The 26,175-nt window shown below is 37.2% G+C and overlaps 1 protein-coding gene across 10 annotated transcripts in view; it reads right to left on the bottom strand.

Moving 5' to 3' along the window:
• The window catches only part of znf385d (zinc finger protein 385D), a 129,389-nt gene that overhangs the window by 30,978 nt on the left and 72,236 nt on the right, over window positions 1-26,175 (bottom strand). For all 10 annotated transcript variants that reach the window (XM_058748015.1, XM_058748014.1, XM_058748017.1 and 7 more), the window contains one exon: window positions 25,214-25,356. In XM_058748015.1, coding sequence (XP_058603998.1) covers window positions 25,214-25,356 — 143 coding nt within the window. The remainder of the gene's footprint in view (window positions 1-25,213; window positions 25,357-26,175) is intronic.

Below are 26,175 nucleotides of genomic sequence, written 5' to 3'. Positions count from 1 at the left end.
GGCCAGCCGCCGGTGTTACACAAGCAGAAAATCACTTTCGATTCACAATCGTCTTCTGTGGCCAGCTGTAGATGAGGCTCCTAAATCAATTCCACTTTAAGCCCCGACAAGTGACACGCAGTTTAGAAACCTCATATGCTCTTGTTTATTAGACCACATCAGGCCAATCAGTCACACTAAGTTATGCTCTGATGTCAATTTCATACGAATCCATGCCATATTGGTACCACATGTACGTGTTTGAAATAAGAAAGAAAAATAGCTAGACAGCATATCTGAAAACGTTACATAATATAATTGCAGCATAACTCTAAAATGAGGACGAGATGGCACTTAAAAACAGCAGAATGGGTGCAGGCTTTGGAGAATGTCCAGCTGGCCAACGGGGGGCTGCAGGGAAATCGAAGGACTCGGAGGAGGACGTGCGAACAACACGGGAAGGGAGCAAGGAAAAGAGCAGAGAGAGAAGAAACAGAGACAAACCATCTGTGTGCGGCGATGACCTCGCGCTCCAAACACGCCGGGTTCAGCGAGGAAACGCTGCTTCTCATTCAAAGCATTTACATGCACAATAAAATCCTGATAACCATCAAAAACAACTCATTAGAAAAGCTCAACAACTCAAGAACAACTGTAATAACCTCGCTGACGTGATACTTTGAAATCGCCAGGGTTTTCTAGGATTTGTGTGTCAACGCAAAAACATGCAAAATCAATAACAGGTTTTATGAAGATCTAATTTAAGACTTTAAAAGACCTTTTTAAGACCAAATAAAGAAAATTAAGGAAGAAGTTGAATGGATCACAATAGGTCAATATGGCCTCTAAATGTAAGTGTCTTGTATTAGCAACGCTTCACAGTTTGAAAATGCAATTTCTAACAGATCTCCATTACTTTTTAATTCATTTTCCAAAAAGCAGCCTGAATAGCTCTGCTCCCAACCACTAGAATATGGAAATAACTTTTACTGTACCTTCCGATCACATTGCTTGATTCAAGGACGTTTGGATATTTTTATCAGAAAACAAGACAAAAATATTGAGAAAGAAATTTACTTTTGCAGTCATGCAACTTTTAATGCCATGACTTTATGAATTTAAGACTTTATGCTTTGATTTAAGCCTTAATTTGTGGAACAGAAGAATTTTTAAGACCTTTTTAAGACCAGCAGAAACCCTGCTACAACAATAGTAAGAGCAAGATAAAACTCGTTCACATGACTTCATACATCATTGGTGCCTGAAAAACTTATGGAAAAGCTATTTATGAATAATAAACCAAGAACATGCATTAAAGACACGATGTTATGGAAGTAATAAATGGAAAATTAAGAGGCAGAGCAAGTTTGGTAAAGATTTACAAAAAAAACCCTCATTTTTTCAATTTTGAATAAAATGCTTAAATTATGCATAAATCAAAAGCATGCATTAAAGTTGCAATGCAAGAATCAGAGCAAATCCTTTTTGAATCTTTTTTTTTTTTTTGTACATGAATACATCGTATGCAATAAAGCCAAAAGAACATGCATTAAAGTTACAAAGTAACGGAAGTAGTGAAGGGCAATTTGTTTAAAAGGTGTAGCAAGTTTATGAAAAGTAACTTTTTTTACATTTTTAATAGCATGATTTTATTGTGCAGAATTTAAGCAAGGATGTGCATTAAAGTTGCAATATCATGGAAGCAGTGAAATTTGTTTCAGAGGCAGAGCATGGTTACAAAAAGATTACGAAGAAACCTTTTTTTAATTTTGAAAAACATGCTTAAATCATGCACAACACAACCATCCACGATTGGAAAAAAATACATAAAATTTTGACTAAAAACTCAAAAATGTTTTTTTTTTTAAAAATGAAATGGATGGATGAATCATGCACAACATGATCAATAATATGCATTTTGAAAACAGATAAGGTAAATTTCTGTTTCATGCCAATTGAAAGTAAATAGAGTGAATTTTGACTTTAAATGTGCAAACCAGAAACGGTAACATCAGAGGTCTGTCATATTTAATGAATCAGCCTAATTTTAAAGTGCCAAATGTGAAACATATTCAGTTGATGATTCAATTTCAGTATATCGTTTCCATACCTTTTAAGACAAACTACTGCTTAAATGGGCATAAAAGCTTTACTTCTACGACTTCAAGATGTCTTGAGTAAAAAGCACTTTTATGACACATTAAGTGCCCAACAGCATTCTGGTGTATATAACATTCATGTTCAAATGCCCAAATCTGTTTTTTTTTTTTTTTTCTGAAGCGGAACCTTAAAAACTCCAGGATGCCACGATATTTAGAGTCATCTTAAATCAGCCTCCTGCTGCCCACTGACAAACGCAAAACGTTTCCTGACGTGCAGCATCATAACGCAACGCAAACATGTCAGTGTGCGAGTGTGAACCTCCCACGGTGCTGCACTTCCTCTTCCTCCTTACGAGACTGTCTCCTCTCATTCATGCAAACACTGTGCGTAACACACGTTTGAGCACCATCCTGCCACGACTGCAGGATAGGAGCTGACAGCTGATGGGACTCCACCTCTGCTGTGTCTCGATGCGCTGGGAGCAAGGAGTGAGGAGATGAGGAGAATAATCGAAATTTCTTTTAATGGCATAATCCAGGGGTAACACACATCAAGCAGGGGTGAAGGCAAACAATACCAGACCCGGGGGCCTGTTCCATAAAACAAGTTAACCAAATAAGCCAGGCTTATTTCAGTTAGTCTGACTTATTTAGAACCAGATTAACTAACAATAAGTCAGACTAACTGAAATAAACCTGCCTTATTTGGTAAACTTGTTTTATGAAACAGGCCCCTGGACATAGAAAGACACAGGGCTTAAATAACCAGAACTAAACGAGGAGATGAATGGGACACAGCTGGAAACAAATGATAACTAATTAGGACCAAACAAGAACAAGAGCAGGAAAAATGAAATAAGGACATAGATGGAGAAACTAGGGCAAGGGAGGCACATGAGGAGCAAAACAAAACACAGGAAAGGACAAAAGTCTGACAGCTGCCCTCAGTAACGGCGGTTCACGTCACCGTGACTGACACGTCTGTGATGGAAATCAATGACAGAGGATTTCACAAACAAGAAATAAACAAGTAAAGATCTACTTTAATTAGGTGTATGCATCCTGTGGTTGAAGCAAATTGAAAAAAATAAAAAAATTGTTGCAAATTTAGAATGTCTTTAGAAAGATTCTTAAAGGGATAACTCCTGGTATGGTATAAAACATTATATACAGTGAGGAAAATAAGTATTTGAACACCCTGCTATTTTGAAAGTTCTCCCACTTAGAAATCATGGAGGGTCTGAAATTGTCATCGTAGGTGCATGTCCACTGTGAGAGACATAATCTAAAAAAAAAAAAATCCAGAAATCACAATGTATGATTTTTTAACTATTTATTTGTATGATACAGCTGCAAATAAGTATTTGAACACCTGAGAAAATCAAGTGTTAATATTTGGTACAGTAGCCTTTGTTTGCAATTACAGAGGTCAAACGTTTCCTGTAGTTTTTCACCAGGTTTGCACACACTGCAGGAGGGATTTTGGCCCACTCCTCCACACAGATCTTCTCTAGATCAGTCAGGTTTCTGGCCTGTCGCTGAGAAACACGGAGTTTGAGCTCCCTCCAAAGATTCTCTATTGGGTTTAGGTCTGGAGACTGGCTCGGCCACGCCAGAACCTTGATATGCTTCTTACAGAGCCACTCCTTGGTTATCCTGGCTGTGTGCTTGGTCATTGTCATGTTGGAAGACCCAGCCTCGACCCATCTTCAATGCTCTAACTGAGGGAAGGAGGTTGTTCCCCAAAATCTCGCAATACATGGCCCCGGTCATCCTCTCCTTAATACAGTGCAGTCGCCCTGTCCCATGTGCAGAAAAACACCCCAAAGCATGATGCTACCACCCCATGCTTCACAGTAGGGATGGTGTTCTTGGGATGGTACTCATCATTCTTCTTCCTCCAAACACGTTTAGTGGAATTATGACCAAAAGTTCTATTTTGGTCTCATCTGACCACATGACTTTCTCCCATGACTCCTCTGGATCATCCAAATGGTCATTGGCAAACTTAAGTCGGGCTGGACATGTGCTGGTTTAAGCAGGGGAACCTTCCGTGCCATGCATGATTTCAAACCATGACGTCTTAGTGTATTACCAACAGTAACCTTGGAAACGGTGGTCCCAGCTCTTTTCAGGTCATTGACCAGCTCCTCCCGTGTAGTTCTGGGCTGATTTCTCACCTTTCTTAGGATCATTGAGACCCCACGAGGTGAGATCTTGCATGGAGCCCCAGTCCGAGGGAGATTGACAGTCATGTTTAGCTTCTTCCATTTTCTAATGATTGCTCCAACAGTGGACCTTTTTCACCAAGCTGCTTGGCAATTTCCCGTAGCCCTTTCCAGCCTTGTGGAGGTGTACAATTTTGTCTCTAGTGTCTTTGGACAGCTCTTTGGTCTTGGCCATGTTAGTAGTTGGATTCTTACTGATTGTATGGGGTGGACAGGTGTCTTTATGCAGCTAACGACCTCAAACAGGTGCATCTAATTTAGGATAATAAATGGAGTGGAGGTGGACATTTTAAAGGCAGACTAACAGGTCTTTGAGGGTCAGAATTCTAGCTGATAGACAGGTGTTCAAATACTTATTTGCAGCTGTATCATACAAATAAATAGTTAAAAATCATACATTGTGATTTCTGGATTTTTTTAGATTATGTCTCTCACAGTGGACATGCACCTACGATGACAATTTCAGACCCTCCATGATTTCTAAGTGGGAGAACTTGCAAAATAGCAGGGTGTTCAAATACTTATTTTCCTCACTGTATATATATATATAATTTTTTTTTTTTTTTTTTTTTTATTCTTTTAGTCCTTTAAGAATTTTTTTTTCTAATTAAAAAAATAATATAATAAAAGATAAACTACACTGCTGTTCAAAACTTTATTTGTTTTTTTTAATTAATACTTTTTTTCATTAAGCATTCATTAAAATGGGGACAGCAAAATGCATTTATAGTGTTAGAAATTGTTTTGATTTCTTTTTAAAATGCTTTTTTGAACGCTCTATTCATCAAAGAATCCTGAGTAAAAATGTATCACGGTTTCCACAAAAAATATAAAGCAGCACAACTTTTTGCAAGTGTGATAATAATCAAAAATGTTTCTTCAGCAGCAAATCAGCATATTACAATGATTTCTGAAGGATCATGTGACACTGTAGACTGGAGAAATGATGCAGAAAATTCAAATCAGAATCACAGGAATAAATTACATTTTCAAACATATTCTAATAGAAAGCAGATTTAAATTGTAATAATATTTCACAATTTTACTGTATTTTTCAACAAATAAATGCAGCCTTGGTGAGACTTTTTTTTAAAAACACCACTTTTAAACAGTAGTGTACGTATATATAGAATTTTAGCATGTACAATTGATTTTATTTTTTTAATTATTTTATTTAAAACAAGTAATTATTATTCAAAAGGCCTATTGCAAGAATTATAGGGTTCCATTGGCAGGATTTGTAGTCAAAGCATTAACCACTATGTGAACTACTTAGCTACATGACTCCTAAACCACAAAAAATAAATCAGCCTTGTTTGATTGTTGCTTTTATGAATGCATCTATTGGATGAGCCTTTCTAAGGGATCCGTTTACCTGGCGGTAAACAGATCAGCACAACTTGCAAAGTGTTTATTCTGTAGAAACAAAGCGTGAGAGAAAACATAGACCACATTTTGATGACGAATCCAGCCACAGCCAACACCAGCCACACTTACCATTAACTAAAGTGGGATAAATGACCTGTCAGAAGCAATACCAGCCCTTATGTTTTTCCCAATTACACACCCACGCGTGTGAATCCCAGTCCCTGCGTCTATTGATTTTAACCGCCGAAATTTGCAATTCAGATCGGGATGAGGAGGCCAGGCCAGGATGATGAACAGCACGATCTCCGCCGTGTTGATAAACACATGTAACATTATCCCGCGGTCAGCCGCGGCGTGGAAGTGTGAGCGGGAATCATCCACCCGTGAGACCCAGATAACATCCAAACAAATCTGAGGGAAACATATTAAATATTGAACTGCTTATCTGACTTATTGCACACATAATGATGAGTTATGGCATGTGCCAGGGGGCTGTAGCAAAAGAGAATTGAAATTAAATGAGATATATAAATATAAATCACAGCTCTCAAAGTGGAACATTAGGAGAAGCCTTGGAGAATGAAAAAATGTCTGGGTCGACCAGACGTCACGTTGATCTCGGGACAGTTCCTTATACTTAGAACTTACTAGTACACAGAATAACCTCTAATGTTGAAACAAAATCACAAATGAGGTCTTCTGCATGCATATTAAAACGTTTTATCCTCGATAGATTATATAAGATAAAATGCAGAGAATATATCTTAAATATATTAAAAAAAAAAAAAAAAAAACGTCTCTGTTGCCACCAAAGTATGCCATTAATAGTCAGATCTCACCATGAACAAATCAAAATCTCCTAACATCAAATAATCTGAGCTGCTAAACATGTATTATATATATTCATACCGTATGTCAACCATTGCTTTATTGGTTTGTATTTTTAAGAAACATCTGAGACAAAGCCAATACATAAAAGAAATGGAAAAGTACTCAATTAAATCTCTTGAGCCATGAAAGAGATGGTTTCCGCAATTTTCATTTCATTATAAAGAAGTCACATACAGTATAATATTGTTATTGCTAACTAAAATTTATAAAAATTAATTAATTAATAAATCTGAAAACAAAATTACACATATTAGATGAAAAGCTTTTAAAAAATAAAAAAAATAAATAAATAAAATAAGATGAAATTTAAGTACTACAATTAAAAACACAATTATTAAAACATAATAAAAAAGACACCGCATGTAACGAAATTACTAAAATTGTAACTAAAATTAAAATGAAAACTGAAAATATAAAATATAAAAATAAAAGTTAATTCAAAATATTAATAAATACTATAATAAATCATATATAAATTTGCATTTTAGTAGCCTATCAATGATATAGTTTTATAGTTTGTATTAATATAAAGTTTTATTTTTTTATTTTTTATGTTTTCTATTTCAAAAAACAAAAGTATTTTTTAAAATAAATTAATACTTTTGTTCAGCAAGGATATGTGATCCTGGACCACAAAACCAGTCTTAAGGGTCAATTAAGGACAATATTTGGCTGAGATACAACAATTTGAAAATCTGGAATCTGAGGGTGCAAAAAAATCTAAATATTGAGAATATCGCCTTTAAAGTTGTCCACATGAAGTTCTTAGCAATGCATATTACTAATCAAAAATTAAGTTTTGATATATTCATGGAAGGAAATTTACAAAATATCTTCATGGAACATGATCTTTATTTAATATCCTAATGATTTTTGGCATAAAAGAAAAATCAATCATTTTGACCCATACAATGTATTTTTGGCTATTGCTACAAATATACCCCCGCGACTTAAAACTGGTTTTGTGGTCCAGGGTCACATATGTTAAATAGATAATGTTATAAAAGGTAGTGTGTGTGTGTGTGTGTGTGTGTGTGTGTATTTATATATATACACTGAACAAAATTATAAATGCTTTTGTTTTTTCCCCCATTTTCCATGAGCTGAACTCAAAGATCTAAGACTTTTTTTTATGTACACAAAAGGCCTGTTTCTCGCAAATATTGTTCACAAATCTGTCTAAATCTGTGTTAGTGAGCACTTCTCTTTTGCCGAGATAATCCATCCACCTCACAGGTGTGGCATATCAAGATGCTGATTTGACAGCATGATTATAGCACAGGTGTTCCTTAGGCTGGCCACAATAAAAGGCCACTCTAAAATGTGCAGTTTTATCACACAGCACAATGCCACAGTTTTGAGGGAGCATGCAATTGGCATGCTGACTGCAGGAATGTCCACCAGAGCTGTTGCCCGTGAATTGAATGTTCATTTCTCTACCATAAGCCGTCTCCAAAGGCATTTCAGAGAATTTGGCAGTACATCCAACCGGCCTCACAACCGCAGACCACGTGTAACCACACCAGCCCAGGACCTCCACATCCAGCATCTTCACCTCCAAGATCGTCTGAGACCAACCACCAGGACAGCTGCTGCAACAATCGGGGTCCTCATCGGGGTCTCGACCTGACTGCAGTTTGCCGTCGTAACCGACTTGAGTGGGCAAATGATCACATTCGATGGCGTCTGGCACTTTGGAGAGGTGTTCTCTTCATGGATGAATCCCGGTTTTCACTGTACAGGGCAGATGGCAGACAGCGTGTATGGCGTCGTGTGGGTGAGCGGTTTGCTGATGTCAACGCTGTGGATTGAGTGGCCCATGGTGGCGGTGGGGTTATGGGATGGGCAGGCGTATGTTATGGACAACGAACACAGGTGCATTTTATTGATGGCATTTTGAATGCACAGAGATACCGTGACGAGATCCTGAGGCCCATTGTTGTGCCATTCATCCACGACCATCACCTCATGTTGCAGCATGATAATGCACGGCCCCATGTTGCAAGGATCTGTACACAATTCCTGGAAACTGAAAACATCCCAGTTCTTGCATGGCCAGCGTACTCACCGGACATGTCACCCATTGAGCATGTTTGGGATGTTCTGGATCGGCGTATACGACAGCGTGTTCCAGTTCCTGCCAATATCCAGCAACTTCACACAGCCATTGAAGAGGAGTGGACCAACATTCCAGAGGCCACAATCAACAACCTGATCAACTCCATGCGAAGGAGATGTGTTGCACTGCGTGAGGCAAATGGTGGTCACACCAGATACAGAAAAACAAAAGTGTTGCGTTTATAATTTTGTTCAGTGTATATATGCATATATACATATATACACAGCTTTATTGCCAGGTATGTTTACACATACGAGGAATTTGTTTTTGTGACAGAAGCTTCCACAGTGCAACAGAATGACAGCGACAGAACAAAAAACACAGATAAAAAAAAAAGAATTAAAAAATAGAACAAATAAATAAGGAATAAAAATATACAAATTGACAATTGTATGTACGGGTATATAACAATAGACCGTTGTATGTACAGGTATATTATGTGCAAATTGAAATGTAGACTAAATATGTGTGTTAGATAAATAAGGGTATAAGTGTATAAATAGTGTGTGTTCAACAATTATTGTCAGGTGTTCATGAGATGGATTGCCTGAGGGAAGAAACTGTTTCTGTGACTGAACGTTCTGGTGCTCAGAGCTCTGTAGCTTTGACCAGACGGCAGCAGTTCAAAGAGGGAGTGTGCTGGTGAGGGGTCCAGAGTGATTTTGCCAGCCCTTTTGCTCACTCTGAATGAGTACAGTTCTTAGAGAGTGGGGAGGGTTGTACCAATGATTCGCTCAGCAGTGCACTTCCTCAGCTGGCGAAGGAAGTACAACCTCTGCTGGGCCTTTTTAACAATGGAGTCTATGTGATTGTCCCACTTCAGGTCCAGGGAGATGGTGGTGCCCAGGAACCTGAATGACTCCACTGTCGTTACAGTGCTGTTCATGATGGTGAGTGAGGGGAGAGCAGGGGGGTTTCTCCTTAAGTCCACAATCATCTCCACTGTTTTGAGCGTGTTGAGCTCCAGGTTGTTAAGACTGCACCAGACAGCCAGCTCCTTAACATCCTGTCTGTAAGCAGACTCGTCACCTTCCTGAATGAGGCCGATAAGTGTGGTGTCGTCTGCAAACTTCAGGAGCTTGACAGAGGGGTCTTTAGATGTGCAGTCGTTGGTGTACAGGGAGAAGAGCAATGGAGAGAGGACGCAGCCCTGGGGGGCGCCAGTGCCAGGCGCGCAGATGGCACTAGGGATGGGGGGGACATGACCCCCCAAGATTCATAGTGAACAGATCTTTCCCCCTCACTGTCTGTACGAAAGGCGACATCGGTAAACAGAGGATTAATCAGGGTTTCCACTGTGTACATTAGCCTAAGTACCGGCCCGGCCTGCCGCTCCTTAAATGTGCACTGAGCGATTTTGGAAAAATGCTTTTGACCGCAGTGTCTGACCAAGTCCCAAAACACACTTGTAGCCAATCAGCAGTAAGGGGGCGTGTCTTGTACTGATAGACAGAAGAGAGTGCACAGGACGGATATTAGCAGATTGACTATAGATAGAGAGAGATGGCAGAAAAGAAAAAAAAAAAAAAAAGAAGAAAATATCAGAGAAACAAAACATTAAAAACAAGGGTTACGATCAGGCAAGAAGTAGGATCCGTGTTAATATCAGAGCAGCTTTCCAGCAGTGGAGAGAACTCAAGGAGCCGGAAGGGCTCGAATCGGACGCCGAGGTTGCATTATTTCTTCTTGATAGGTGAGTAACGTTGATTTTGCTTTGTTTCACACAACTTATCCGTGTTGGCTTTTGCTTGAATATGCTTGTGTGTCACCTTCGTTTTTTTCCGCGATTGTTGTTGCCATGGTTGTGTACGTACGTGTGGATGCGGAAATTTCAAAATCGTGATTCCCCCCCTGTATATAAATGTATATTATACTGTATGTAAATTGCGGGCATCAGGGAGCTGCTATTATGCCTGGCATTGAAACTGCTTTTGAAAGCATGATCGCTTTTTAGTTTCACTTTCACTTTCAAGATTCGCAATCGCACTTACTCTGTTTATACTATGGAGCGGCAGTTCTTACCACACATAGTAGAGTAGTCCTACTCTGTTTATGTGGTAAGTGAAATTTTATGTACTGTAATGTAACAGGCAACCGTTAGCAATCGTTATTTGTTTTCCATGCCTTTCAGAATACGGATTCACGTTTCGGGAACACCCCCTAACTCCCGCTCCTCCTAGCCCCTCCTCCTGGATTTCTTTGGGATGGGGATGATGGTGGAGCGTTTGAAGCATGAAGGGACTTCGCACAGCTCCAGTGATCTGTTGAAGATCTGTGTGAAGATGGGGGCCAGCTGGTCAGGACAGGATTTCAGACAGACTGGTGTAACACAATCTGGGCCTGGTGCTTTTTTCCCTTTTCTGCTTCCGGAAGACCTGGCGCACCTCGTCTTTGCTGATCTGAATTGCAGGTGTGGGGGAGAGGAGGATTGCTGGTGGTGTTAATGGTTGTGTGGAGAGGTGTTCAGAGCGTGTGTGGGGTGTTTTTTCAAACCTGCAGTATAACTCATTCAGATCGTCTGCCGGTTGTTGATTCTCCACAGTGCTGGGGGATGGTGTCTTGTAGTTGGTGATTTCTTTCAGACTTTTCCACACTGATACTGAGTCACTGGAAGAGAATTGACTCCTTATTTTTTCAGAATAATTCCTCTTTGCCACTCTGATCTCCTTTTCCAGTGTGTATTTGGCCTGTTTATATAAGACTTTGTCCCCCTTCCTGTAAGCACCTTCTTTGGCCTGACGGAGCTGTCTGAGTTTTGCAGTGAACCACGGTTTGTCGCTGTTGTAGGTTAAATGAGTCCTGGTAGGAATGCACATATCCTCACAGAAACTGATATAAGATGTTACAGTCTCTGTGAGCTCGTCCAGATCGGTGGCAGCAGCTTCAAAAACGGTCCAATCAGTGAGAAAGAAACAGGCTTGTAAATCCCGCTCTGCTTCATTAGTCCATCTTTAACATATACATACATGCATGTATATATGTATATGTATATGTATATTTGTATGTATATATATATATATATATATATGCTATTTAAACAAAAATGAGAAAATAGCTAAAATTAAATGTTTACATTTGATTTAAATTAGCATTCATTTAATTTTAAGTAATACATTTTTGTATGGTTTTAGATTTAGTTAACGATAATAACCCTGATAATAAATAATACTAAAACAAGACTGAATCTAATCAATCTGTCCACATCATTAAGATCATCTGAAACAGAGATGGTTGTAAGTAAATGAGTACTTGTATGTGACTGCAAACGTGTTAAACTTGTTAACTGCATTAACATTTCACACAGACTCTGTTTTGACATGTTTGTGTATGATCCTGGTTTTCTATCTGTGACGTGTTATGATCATTTTGGCTTTCATGATGGCTTTCAGTCCGGGAAACAACAGCCCCAATGCTTTAAATAGAGATTTAGATGGCGAACACATACTCAAATAAAAACAAGTGGATTCTAATTGCACAAGATTGTAAAATAACATGTTTAGAATCAGCTATGTATTGGACTTAGAACCACATTTTAAACTGACTCAAGTTGGATGCACAAAAGTATTTGTTTTGGATGCTTAAAAGCACACACACACACAAAAAAAAAATCTGTGCCAGAGATCCAGTAAAAAAAAAACAAACAAAAAAAAACCTGTGAATGCAGTACTCGACTAGTCAAAATGTCCAAAATGCAGTAATCTGAAAGCAGACAGGATCTGGCTGTGGTGAAAAGAACAGCTCTGCAGGATAAAGAGCACAGTCTCTTGAACTGAGAGAAGCACTCGCTGACAGATGGGTACAGAGAGCCGAGGTTGATGGGTAAATGGCCATCGCAGCAGAAGCTCCTATTGAGGTGGTTGAGCACAACCTCTGCCCACACACACGCAGACACAAAGACCTTCCTGAATAGAGCCCGTATCACACACCTGCTGCTCCACCAAACCCTTTCATTACGCAGCAAACGGGCAGCTCACTTCTCCGCTGGTGGCTGCGGCTGCATGACTGAGATATACACACACCTGACCAGAACCTGGGAAGATGCTTTACAAATGGAGATTCCCAAGATGCAAATGTGTCATTTAAAAAGGCCATTAGCAACTCATTTGACGTGGGAAAAAAAATACCCAATGAGAAAATATGTGCATTAAAATTAAAACTTTTTTTTTTGGAAAGAAATCAATACTTTTATTGAGCAAGGATGCAATCAATTGATCAAAAGTAAATGCAGTTCTTTTGAACATTCTATTCATCAAAAATTACGAAAAAAGAAAAAAATATCACAGTTTCCACCAAAATGTGACCCTGGACCACAAAACCAGTCATAAGTAGCACGGGTATAATTGTAGCAATAGCCAACAATGAAGTAGCACAGCTGTTTTCAACATTGATAATAATCAGAAATGCTTCTTAAGAAGCAAATCGGCATATTAGAATGATTTCTGAAGGATCCTGACAATTAATTTAATTTCAAATTCAAATTCAGATTCAGTTACATTTTGCAATATATTCACATAGAAATTGTAACAATATTTTGCAATTTTACTCTACTTTTGATCAAATAATGCATTTTTTATTGCTATTTTATTAAGCAGGAACTGACTAAATCGTTAAAAATAAAAGTGATTTGTGACAGAGGAAGAGCATAAAAGATAAAAGATGATGAATATGAACAAGCCTTGACTAATCATGCACAATAAGACTAGGAACATTTCTTAAGAAAGCACATTTTAGCACATGCTTGACCGATCTGCTCTACACTCGCCGAGACAGAGCAGCTGTGAAAGTCTCTCCTCAACTCAAGGATTATATAACCGGTATGCATCTAACCTCCCAAACAGTGTAAATGCACTTCAGTAATCTACAGAGGTGGACTTGTGGGTCTATTTTCATCATTTCTAGCCTGAGGTCGAGCTTTCTGGAGCTGTTTATGCTTGTTATGAGAAGCTTTTGCCCACTTCTATCTTCATCTCCATCTCGGTTCTCCTCTGTGAGTGGGGTTTGCACTGAACTTATGTACCATAATCACAGATTCAGCAGCAGAGCCTCCTACACAGGTCTCAACGCTCCAACAATAGAGCTATGTTTAGATTTACACAACATTTAGCCAACAAAAGGCCGTATCGCAGACCTCCCAAAGTTTCTCTACGCCTTCAGACTCGCAGAACAACTTAAAACAAGACTGACACTGGCAATGCTAACCAGAGCTATTTATGCATTACATCTGAAAGCAATTCACTGATGCTGAGTAAAATCATTTAAAATAATCAAAGCATGCTTTTCACTAAGGAATAATTGATCATTTCCATTCATACCCTAGCAGAAAAAAAAATGCCATAATTTATTTAAAACACATTTATTTCATAGGTATACTTCAAATCCATTAACATTAATTAAACTTTATTTGGAGCCTTTCTTATTATTATGCCTAAAATGTGTTTTAATATCACTATTAATAAGAATTGTTTGATCTCTGTATAATATCGGCCTTTAAATGCAAGATATTTAAAGTGTACCTTGAGTATATTTCCAATAGTTCCACTTTAGCACAATCAAATATAGTTGGACTTCAGCATAATTAAATAGTATTAAGCACAAAACAAGTTGTTCCAATTTAGCAGACTTTAAGTATACCACTATAGTATACCAAAAGTACAATTGCAGGGTATTTTTATTAAGCATATAAATATGTAAATGTATTTGCACAAAATAAATGTATTTCAAATACATTTTCTTTTTTTCTTTTTTCACTAGGGTATGCATCAATATATAAATAATTAGCTATATTTACGCAGTGTTTACCTACATATATTTTTTTACTCAAATTTATTAATACGAGGAAAATGTGAGACTTGCAGAAATATTTTTTAAAAATAATGTCAACAAATAGTTTAACCAATTTTGAATCGATATAAATCAAACATTCCAATTCTAATAGCATTTTTGTTTAAATAAGAGGCATTGGTGGAAATATCTTATAGTCTTACAGCACGAGACGAGAAAAAAACCAAAAAGGAAGAAAATGCAATGATTAAATAAATAACGCAATATAATCACTGCAATATTCATGATGCTGTATACTGCCACCAAAATAAACTTGAATATATTGTAAATATAGGAATATTTCTTCAAACCCATATGCAAACTGGTTCTATCTTGCAGAATTCCATTGAAATTCCATTTAGAGTGAAGAATGGTTCATGCTCACTCAAGTGTTCCTCACGGAGATGGGCTGAGAATTCCTTAACAAGATCCATGACATCAGAAATGAGTCCATTCATCTCCTGATGGCGATTCGTCCATGCTTACTGAACAAGATTGATTATGGTGTGAAAGAAAGGAAGGTGAATATGACCACATGCCGCTGAACACAAGACAAGGCATCAGACACTCCAGAGGCAAAACACTGTGAAACGAACTGTCCTGCTTCTTCAGTTATGCCACAAGTCCATATGAGTTACAGGACTGAAGGAACAGTTCAGACAAAACTGAAAATTCTGTCATTATTTACTCACCAGCATGTCACGTATGCCACAAAAGATGTTTAGCCAAATATCTAAGCTGTTCTCTTTCACATAATGAAAGTGGATGGAAAGCAAGGCTTCAAAAAGGAAAAAAGCATAATAAAACACATCCATATGACTTGTCCATAAGCCTTCTGAAGTCATGTGATAGCTTGACTGACACTGAAGTCATTATTCAATGAAAACCATTAAGAATCTTGCTTGACATCTGTAGTCAACATTCATTTCCATTGTTTTGAAAGACATCTGAATGCATAAATAATGATGGCATTTTCATATTCAAGTTTGTAAATCACTAAAATATGGTGGAGAATTAAATTGTTTGATTTTTGATGCACAACAGAGTCACTCCAGCTGCTTCATTCCCCTCAAATACACCCCCACACACACACACACACACACAATATATATAGGCCTACATAACCTTTCAAAAAATATATACTGATTTGCTGCTCGAGAAAAATTTCTTACTATCAATGTTGAAAACAGTTATGCAGACTAATATTTTTGTGGAAACCGTGACACTTTTACAATTCTTTGATGAATAGAAAGTTCAAAACGACTGCATTTATTTGAAATAGAATTCTTTGTAACATTATAAATGACACTTTTGATGTTTTTAATGTGTCCTTGTTGAATAAAAGCATTAATTTCTTTCTTTTTTTTTTAAAGTGACTCCATTGGTTTTTAAATCTTTTTGTTATTTATTTTTTATTTATTTTGTGTTTAAATAACTTCTGACAGTAAATCAAAGACAGTTTGCTGTGTGTAGAGTTGCATCCGGAATAGACAAGACAAATCGGCACATCTTCCCAGTGCATTAAGTGTGTTTACCTTTCTAAGTATGTTTGCCTTTCCATCTGAAAATATGCCAAGAAAGCTTTCTTCTTTCATCTCTAACTTCACTTAACAAACACAATAAAAGCTATGCATGCGTGTAAGCTATTTTTGAATCAGACTGTGAGAGTAGTCAGATTCAGTTGTTTACAGGGCTGTTTTTCTTCAGTTTAATGAATTATTTAAGATCTGCATCACCTGAGGTGTTTACATGAAGCCTTTTCATTTCAGCTGAGCCACGAGTCAGATTAGTAATGGATTATCAGGCTGCATGTAAACACAGCGAGGGTACAGAGTCAGAAACTCCATTTGACCCTGAAGGAAAGCGTGACATGGTTGTATGTCTTGTAGACTTGCATGTAAAACAGGGATGGGACGGGAACGAGGGTGACCATGTTACAGCAAAGGCAAGCATGGCTGTAGGCTAATGTTTCAAACAGCCCTTGCACTTTTAAACTCACGTCGACCTCATAAATCTCAGTGAAAAGCTTGCATTGAAGACTTAAGTGAGGTTCTCCGGAGACTAAAGGCGGGAGGCCTTTCATTAAATGTTACAGGTGTAAAGAGTCTTGCGTGACAGCATAAAAGTCTTCAGCAGAGAAACATGATGCGATGCACACATAAACTTGCAAATGTGCAAACTTTCCCACAAGAGCTGTTTGTCTGGATGCAAGTCTGTTTGTCATCAGACAAGCAAAATGCATCCAAATACGCTTAAATATAAAGCTACAGTTTTACAGTCGTTTAAGTGTCTTAAACAAGAACACTGACAAGCACAGTTGAGAATTTCAAACTTGTTCTGACTGCCTTCTCTACTAGTTTACTTGAAGAAACATTGAAAACTGATTGAAAAGTGTCTAGTCTAAAATTGATTATTAAATCCAGCTTGAGATTGATAGTATTCAGGATGTTTGCAGTACAAAATATAACAATGTTTATTAAACCAATGATATTAAATATTTAGAAACATTCTAGAGCATATTAACTGAAAATGACACATTAAATTAACTTGATACACTCAGGAAGAGTGTGCATTCTTTACTTTTAGCTAATTATCTATGTAAAGGAACAGTTCGTTAAAAAATGAAAATTTGCTGAAAATGCAGTCTCCCTCAGGCCATCCAAGATGTAGATGAGTTTGTTTCTTTATGGGAAAAGATTTGGAGAAATTTTGCATTAAATTACTTGCACACCGGTGGATCCTCTGCAGTGAATGGATGCCGTCAGAATGAGTTCCTTAAAAACACGCAGCTTTTCACTTCATAAGATGTTAACTGATGGACTCTCATTCTGACGGCACCCATTCACTGCAGAGGATCCATTGGTGAGCAAGTGATGGAATGCTACATTTCTCCAAATCTTTTCCCATGAAGAAACAAACTCATCTACATCTTGCATGGCTTGAGGGAGAGTAAATTTTCAACAAATTTTCAACTACGCCTTTAACTGAAACTGTTGATGATGCAACAGTTTTCCAATGTTGATGTTGCAAGCATACTGTGGTTTGAACCCAAAAATGTGATGTGAAAAGGAAAATGGGAGCAGCTGGAGGAGGGTGAAATCGAAGCAAGCAGGAAAACAGCCAGAAATATCCTTCAAAGTCATACGCACCTGAAATGTAAAGCATGGTGGTGTTAGATTGAATTTCAGAGAGCAATTACCCTCCCAGCATGTGCGACCCACTTCAGGTCAGCAGCTGCTCGTTTCTAACATGAAACGCATCAACGTGACAGTGGTAAATGTACGCTGCACGCCGACAAACCTGATCTATCGTGACATCACAGACTTATGTCACTGAATGATTCTGCTGGGTGTCACAAAGAGGGCCGTACCTGTTTCATTCATGCATTGAGGTCACTGAAATCAACAATACAGATGATTCAGACCCCGAGGAATGCTTCATGTGTGTGGAAAACAGCTCACAGAATAATGTCAGGGTTTGAAAGACGTTTCAATTTAGCCAACTAAACCCCTCTGGGCTCCGATACATCTCCGCTCTCCCAGTGATTCTGCATCTGGAAAAGCACAAATTGTTTTAATCAAAATGCAGTATATTATGCTCAGCTGCGCAGACGAACTGGCAGGGAAACATCAGCGTAAAAAGCCGGGGTATTATCAGTGCATTCCACCAGGGAGAGGCAATTGGCAGATCACCAGGGAACAAAGCATCACCGTGAGAGCGGGAACAGGGTGGGAATGAGAAACCGGCACAGCTGCATGTGTCTGTTTACATCGCTCCACCTCGCTCACACACACACACACACACTCACCTTATCCCTTCAGCTTATTCGTTAGCCAAATTCAGGGATTCCCTGATTTTTATTGACAGCTGAAGGTATGAGATTAAATGTTTTCTTAAAGTACCCCCAGAGATTTTCAGTATTTAAATAATTCAATAAACAGCACATTTGTATGTAATATAAAATAATAATAAAACAAAAATATTAAAATAAATTAAAACTGCAAATATAAATATATATATAAAATTGTCTTTTTATTTCTTAAAAATAAAAAAAGTTTAAAATGATATTAAAAATCATATTACAATAAAATATTAGTGTAAAATATATAATTATGTTATATTATTTTTAATATAAAATAATAATATAATATAAAATAATAATAATAAAAGTACAAATATTAAAATAATTAAAATCTTAGTAAAATGGAAAAATGTGTGTGTGTGTGTGTGTGTGTGCGCGCGTTTTTGTGAAAAGTCAGGACATAGATTTGTATAATGACAAGGGTATGACAGGTATTACAAGGTGAAGGTGACATCTCAGGACATTGACCCATGTCCCCACTTTTCAAAACGCTTATAAATCATACAGAGTGAGGTTTTTTGGGGAAAGCTGAAATGCACAGTCTCCTGTAAGGGGTAGGTTTAGGTGTAGGGTTGGTGTAGGACAATAGCACATACAGTAAGTACAGTATAAAAACCATTACGCCTATGGGATGTCCCCACTTTTCACAAAAACGAACGTGTGTGTGTGTGTGTGTGTGTTTGTTTGTGAGTGTCTTTTATAATTCATTTAAAATGATAAAGTATTTCATAAATGCTTGAAGTAATTACAAATAAAATATTGGCATAAACTATTAAATATTTATTAATATTTAATATATATATAAATCTTTTTTTGCTTTATATTATTATTTTAAGAATAATAATAAACCTTTTACATTTGATCTAAATATATCTATGAACATGTTGCATTTCCAAATGCACGTGATAAGCAACTTGTGGAGAGATTCAATAATCATACTGAGCCATTTTGTGATTTTTCTATTTTGGCACATGTAACTATATTATCACCCATTAACATCATGATTTTCTGTCAAGCTGCTTTGAAACAATGTGTACTGTACAAGTGGTTTACAAATGAATTTTGACTTGCCTTTTCTATGCCTGAATTAATTATTAGCTTTTCATCAACTCACAAACCCCGGCCTAACGCAACAGAGAAGAACAGGCGCTGTCCGGCTGCACGGTCATCCGGTAAACAGGCCGAGCGGACGGCGCTGAGGCCCATGTGTCACTCCCAGTGCTCCACTCCAGAGCAATTTTCCACTGAGAAATCAATAGCGTAGTGCAGACCTCTCTACAGGGGAAATAGAGTTTGTATTGTTTCTCGCAGACAAATGCAGGCCTCAGGAAAGATAAATGGTATTTTCGTGGGCCTTAACAGAAAACTGTTCAGCCTCATTCATTCACTCTCATCTCTTTTTTTCGGACACTCCCCGAGTGCGTCATTCTTCACTGAGAACCTTTGAACAAAGCATTATGGAGAAAACCGGACTGGATTCGTCTCCGCATTGTTCTGAAATGCATAATATTGGTATGATATTATCTTCTGCCCTCATATGTCCTCTGCTTTAAAAGCGCTGCTTGCCTTTTCCTCGCTGGATCTGCATCAGATACACTTAATCCACCCGGATTCCACGCGCTTTCCAAAAACTCCTGTCTGATATTTCATAACTTTCATATCAGACCTAGTAGCCCCGTTTTATATAGCAGTACAACCCAGAGAGTCATAACTATGTCTAAATGTATTACTAACCAGGCACAATGCCACACGTCTGCAGGGTCAAGAATGTTTCTGTGCACAGTGAAAGTGAAATACTGTGGAAAACATTAAAATCAGGTCTATGTCCAGATTAGCATACTACTACTGCAGAACGCACAAGAGTCTCCCACAATACAATGCACTCGACTTTAACATCTATTTTCAAATGTGAGGAATCATCTGGTACTAAATACAGCCACAAATTTGAATTATTAACTCACAAATTTTAATATTAATATTGCTTGGATATTATTACATATATCAATAAAAATAATAATATAATATTAATATAAATAAAAATACTAAAGTTCAATTATTACTCTTAATAAATTGTAATATTAAAATCTTAATAATTTTGAAAATATATAAGTTACATTGTTTAAGTATTTAATAATACTATTTTTAAGTATTAACATTTTTTACTTTTTAAATATTAATATTATTTGGACTATCATGTATTTAGAAATTTTGAGAATGAATAATTATCAAATTGTTACAATTATATAAATATTTTTTAAATATATATAATATTTTTAAATGTATACCAGACAGTATACTAGTATTCCATTCCAGTCATCCTCAGTGACTGACAAAATGATCCATCATGCGTCGCTTGCTGTGTTCACAGCTAGTCAGAACAAAAACTCTGAAAGAAAACAAGGTTTATAGACCTATTTTGTGTGTATTTGTCATTAGTAACTATGCATCATATCAATTTGGCAAAGTCACTTTAATGCTAAATTACTTCTGCTCTCATATAACCGAATTCATGCGGCTTCATGCGTATGTTACAGGCTTCTTTATATGCATTATTTGGAAAAAAAAAAAACTGTGCACATCATTCCAGCCTTGTAAAATTGCTGTTAACATATATTAGTGTTGGAAAATCCCTGCCGTCATATTCTATAAGATTCCTTTGTGTTTACGATTCTGAACCAGTGAATGTTTAACACGCCTCTGAGAGCCAGCTATAGATCTGACCTCACTGTTTCCTGAGAGTGAACGCGCACACACACACACACACACACACATACACACACTGCAAAATCCTCTCGCTCCATCTGAAAGAGCTTGAGTCGATCATGACACACAAAACTCTGTGAGGTGAGTGAACACCAGTGTTTCCTACAGGAAAGAACATGACTAATCAGGCTATATTTGTTTCCTAACATATGACGTCTGATACGCTTCCTTTTATTAATAATACAGGCAGATTTTGCAATAAAGAACATGATTGTTGCAAATGCAATATTTAGTGTATACAACACAGTTTGCATGCAATAAGTAGTATGCTAGCAGTATTGCTACAGGTTTGAAACAACATAAGGGTGAGTAACTTCTGACAAGATTTCCATTTTTTGACTAAACTGTCCTATAACGTGGGAAAAGCAAGATTTATAGATTTTTGTTTTCATTCCATAACACAATAGAAAGTTGTAATGAATATTTACTGTCAATATATAATTTTGAGGTGTCCAGTTTAATTTGTCCAATGCAATCTACACTGCATTTTGATGCAGATTTTCTGCACTCAAGAACAGCAAAAACAAATCCACTGTAAAAGTGCACCGAGCAAAAAAACTAAAGAATGGGACATAAACGCATTTACAACCTTGATCAAGCCAACTCTGGAATTCAATATGAGAACAAGCTTTGCCAACGTAGCATAAGAGCAAGAGCGAGCGAGAGAGAGATTACTGTGAGTTAATCTAGTATCAGATTACCGGCTCTAGAGGACGGCCAATGCACAACTCATTATTGAAAGAAAAGTCTGTTAAATACAGATTAGAGATCCAGAGCAAATGTCAGCCTTGGCGACCATCGCTGCCTCTCTCTGAACCGCTATCAAAAAGTGTGTGTGTGTGTGTGTGCACATGACTAAACTCTTCTGTGATGCATGGCTGTGCCTCTCCGCTCCACATGCATGCATCTGTTACCAGCATGTTTGAAAAATCCCACACTCCAGTTTCCAAACGCAGGTCCAGCCAGTTCAGTCGTCCCTCCAGACAAATTCCCTCCCAGTGATACGCCGTCTTAGGACAACACGTCCTGTCTGTTGTGCTTTTTCAGACTTTAGCGCATGCACGAATATTCAAAGGTTCCCATCTGTTGGTGGTGCAATGGGTGAGCGCTGATGAAAGCTTTAGTGCCACACCAGCATCTTGCAAAAATATAGTTCTCATGCTGACAAAAACCCAAAGCAACGCAGCAAAAAGCGATCCCAGAGGATTGCTCAGAGGTTGCTCTTTTATAGCTCAGGGGAATAAATGCAAATTGCAGGTAGGACTAATTTAAGTGTCAGATTTGCCTCAGATGTTTCTTCTTCTAAAAAATGAGAACACAAATGAGACACAGTAATGGTACAGTTATACTGAAGTCTCTGGCTTTTGACTGCAGACTTTGGTATCTTTGCAAATCTGAGCACAATTTGAGACACTGTTGAGATCTCTTCCTGAATTCTAGAGGAGATCTGAGAGATTTCTGGGGTCTTTTTCTATGGAAACATCTGAGAAGTAGGAGGCGTCTCTCAATTTTGTTCTCCATGTATTCTCACTTGTGACTAGGAGAAACAGCTGAGATATTAAGGAGATATTTTTGACACCTTTTTCTAATGAAAACAGGTGAAGGCTGATAAACACATCAGTGCTGCCTCAGCATCACAGTGAAAATGTATTTCTCAGAGGTTTCTCTTTCACAGCTCAGGAGACGTAATGGAGCTCTCAGTTATGGTTTGTTTAAGAATCAAATTTGTCTCTGATTTTATTTCTACAATTCCATGAGAAGTAAAAACAGACTAAATGTGCCATACAGCAAGAGTACAGAGCTATAAAATTAACAACATTTATAATTTAGTCTTGGGAGAATTTGATGAGTAATATCAGAGTTCATATTGAGATCTCTGACTTTTCAACCCTTACGAAAAAGAAGTTTATTCAAGTGTGCTATTAGTATACTTCTTTTAAACTAAAAAAATAGGAAAGCATGCTTTGTCTACTTTTTATGTACTTCTCAGAAATATACTTAAAATGACATTTAAGTATACTTGACTGATACTTAGAAAAAGTCCAAATTTATTTGAGCTATACCTGTGCTCCAAGAATGTTTTCATTGTTATACGGTAGGGGACGCTATTACACATCTCCTGTATAGAATTTACAAAACACGGAAACAGCGAAGAAGAAACTGAAAAACAACAGATGCTTTCACACGTAATCTAACAAGATCATCAGACATAAAACAGCATCAAAATTGTGTAATGTTATGGAATAAAATGTTGACCCATGAAGAGGTAATAATGATCGTCAAGCTTTTGGACTCCATCTATGTTTTGATTATCATTCTGAATCCATTTTTTTTTTTTTTTTCAGCTTTTTGTTTAAAAGGTTGTTTATTTATTTCTATATTTTTTATTTATGAAACTTATCCACATTCAAGTGTTTATAAAAAAGAATGCATGAAGCTAGAATAAAATGTTTTCGTTTACAAGCAGATACCCTGTTCTTTCTTTTTTGTATGTTCAGATATAACAAAATATATACACATTACAAAATAGGGACATTATACTTAAAGCATGATGTAAAGTTCACTTAAAGAAAACTTACGAGTATACTTACAGTATAAGACTACTAAACTAGTAGTTTACTGAGACCATACTTCAAAGTTGTAGTATTAAAAATGCTACAAGTATTTAATTAGTAAACTATCAGTATACAGCACATACTAAAAACATAGAGGTAAACTAGTTGTGTACTCAAAGTTTACTACTGTTATATGTAAAGTATACTTAAAAGTATACTTTTATATACTAGAAAAAGGTCCAATTTAGTCCCAAGGAGTATTGAAATAGTACACTTACAAGTATACTACTAGTACATTGATATTTGTATACTTACTACATAAAGTATACTTAAACATATACTTGAACTTTACTTAAGTATACTTAATAAAATAAACTTAAAGTATACTTCTTTTTGGTAAGGGATTGCAGACTTTGATATATTTGATATCAGTTTGAGACATTTTTGAGATCTCTTCCTGACTTCTGGGGTCCTTTTGGGTTCTCAGGAAGCAATTTTTTTTTATATCTGAGGTTTTCCCTTCAGAGCTCAGAAGACGTTTTGGTTCATTGAAGAAAAAACTTAGTCTCAGATGTTTCCTCTAAAATTCCATATGAGAAGTAAAAAGACAGAAGTGAGTCATACAGTAAAGGCCCCGATATACTTTAAACGAAATCGAAGAACGAACTGATATGACGTCATTGCGAACAAAATCGTTTCGGCAGTTCGAAACAGCTCACCAAAGCGAACTTTCTGGGGAAGTTCGTTTTAGCTTTTTTATGGGAACAGATTAAGGTTGGAGAGCAGATTAGCATCACATTGAAAATGTATTTCTCAAAGGTTTCTCATTTGTAGCTCAGAAGTGATGGACTTCTCAGTTATGGTTTGTTTACTATAATCAACTTTGTCTGAGATGTTTCTTCTAAAATTCCACAAGTAAAAACAGTACAGAGCTATAAAACTAATGCAAATAGCGACTCAGATCCTTTTGAGAATTTAATGAGAAGTATTTGAGATCATATTGAGATCTTTTTATTGCTACCCCTTTGATAAAATAGAGTTTGAGATCACTTCTGAAACTCATACCTAAGCAAAAGCCTCTGATATGTTCTCCATGTAACCTCACTGGTATCTATGAGAAACAAACAAGACATTCAATAGACGTCCTTTGTGATTTTTCCTAAATAACAAAGACAATTAGTTTTTCTTCTTCTTTTAGCACCGGTTGTTATTATTCATAAGCCAGATCTACATCGATCATTTCCCGCATCCAGCTGAATATGCAGTAGATGTTTATGTGATGTTTAAGTTCACAACCCAAACCTAAGACAACAGCTGGCATTATATTTCCAGAATGCACTGCAAAGCACTCCACAACCAACAGTCCCAGAACAACCAGCACTCATATGACAATTATCACAAGCGACACTCTCTTCAAACCACGGCGGACGGCGTGTGTGACCACCAGCACGAGAACAGAGTGAACCTCATTAGCACCTCCAGACGGAGTGTGTGTGTGTGTGTGTGTGTGTGTGTGTGTGACTCACGCTGCTGAAGCTGGGAATGAAGCGGAGCGTGGAGCCTCCGTCCAGGGGGAAGGGAAGGAAGTGCTTCATGCCCAGAGAGGTTTGCACAGTGGGCAGAGTAGCTCGAACCAGCGCTGGCACCAGTCCGCTCTGACACGCGTTACCTGAGGAGGAGGAAGAGAGAGACAGAGAAGTCACGCTCGGTTATGAGATGATACACGACCTCAAGCACATGTGCAACCACTGGAGAGTAAAAGATTGATTATTAAGTGTGTTTTTCTTTAGCCGTTTATTTTAGAAGTGCTGACGTCTCTCATGTCTGCATGCCAAATTATCCTTCCTCATCATCACACAGCCTGTTTTATTTAGTTATGAGCTTTATGGGAAGCCAAACGCTCCAAATGAACCGTGCGATGCTATCCGTGTAACCCTTTGAACAAGTAAACTGTCGTGCGAGTAAACTGGCTGATCTGGTGGAAAGCCAGATGCGCATTCCAGGAGATATTTTTCCAAATTAAAACAATATTTGTTTTTGTAATCTTTCTTAACACTCTCAACATCTTGCTCTGCCTCTAAAACAACTTCCATTTTTGGATGACATCATCAATGCCTCTTACTTTTTGACTCCGCCCCTCTGACCACATTATGGTATTTAACACACACTTTTAATGATCTGTTTTGTTTATTTTTGCTAACGCAAACTAAAACGAAAACATTTTTGCTAACTAAAATATAAAAACTAACAGAACTGGTAAAAACAGAAACTGAACTATAATACATCACATACATGACTCCAACAACAACTCAAATTAAATGAAAAGGGACACCAAGTATACAGCTTTCATTTTTGAAATACTCTATATTACAAAACTTATAAAACTTATCTGTATTAAACATAAAAAGGCTCTTATTATCAATAACACTACATTGTGCTGCACTGATAAATATATTTAAATGATACCAGTTAACACACTAAAATACTG

Source organism: Onychostoma macrolepis, chromosome 16 (genome assembly GCF_012432095.1).
Source record: "Onychostoma macrolepis isolate SWU-2019 chromosome 16, ASM1243209v1, whole genome shotgun sequence".
NCBI classification, from domain to species: Eukaryota; Metazoa; Chordata; class Actinopteri; order Cypriniformes; family Cyprinidae; genus Onychostoma; species Onychostoma macrolepis.
The sequence above is the reverse complement of the archived record's forward strand: the minus strand, read 5'-3'. Positions and strand labels throughout refer to the sequence as shown.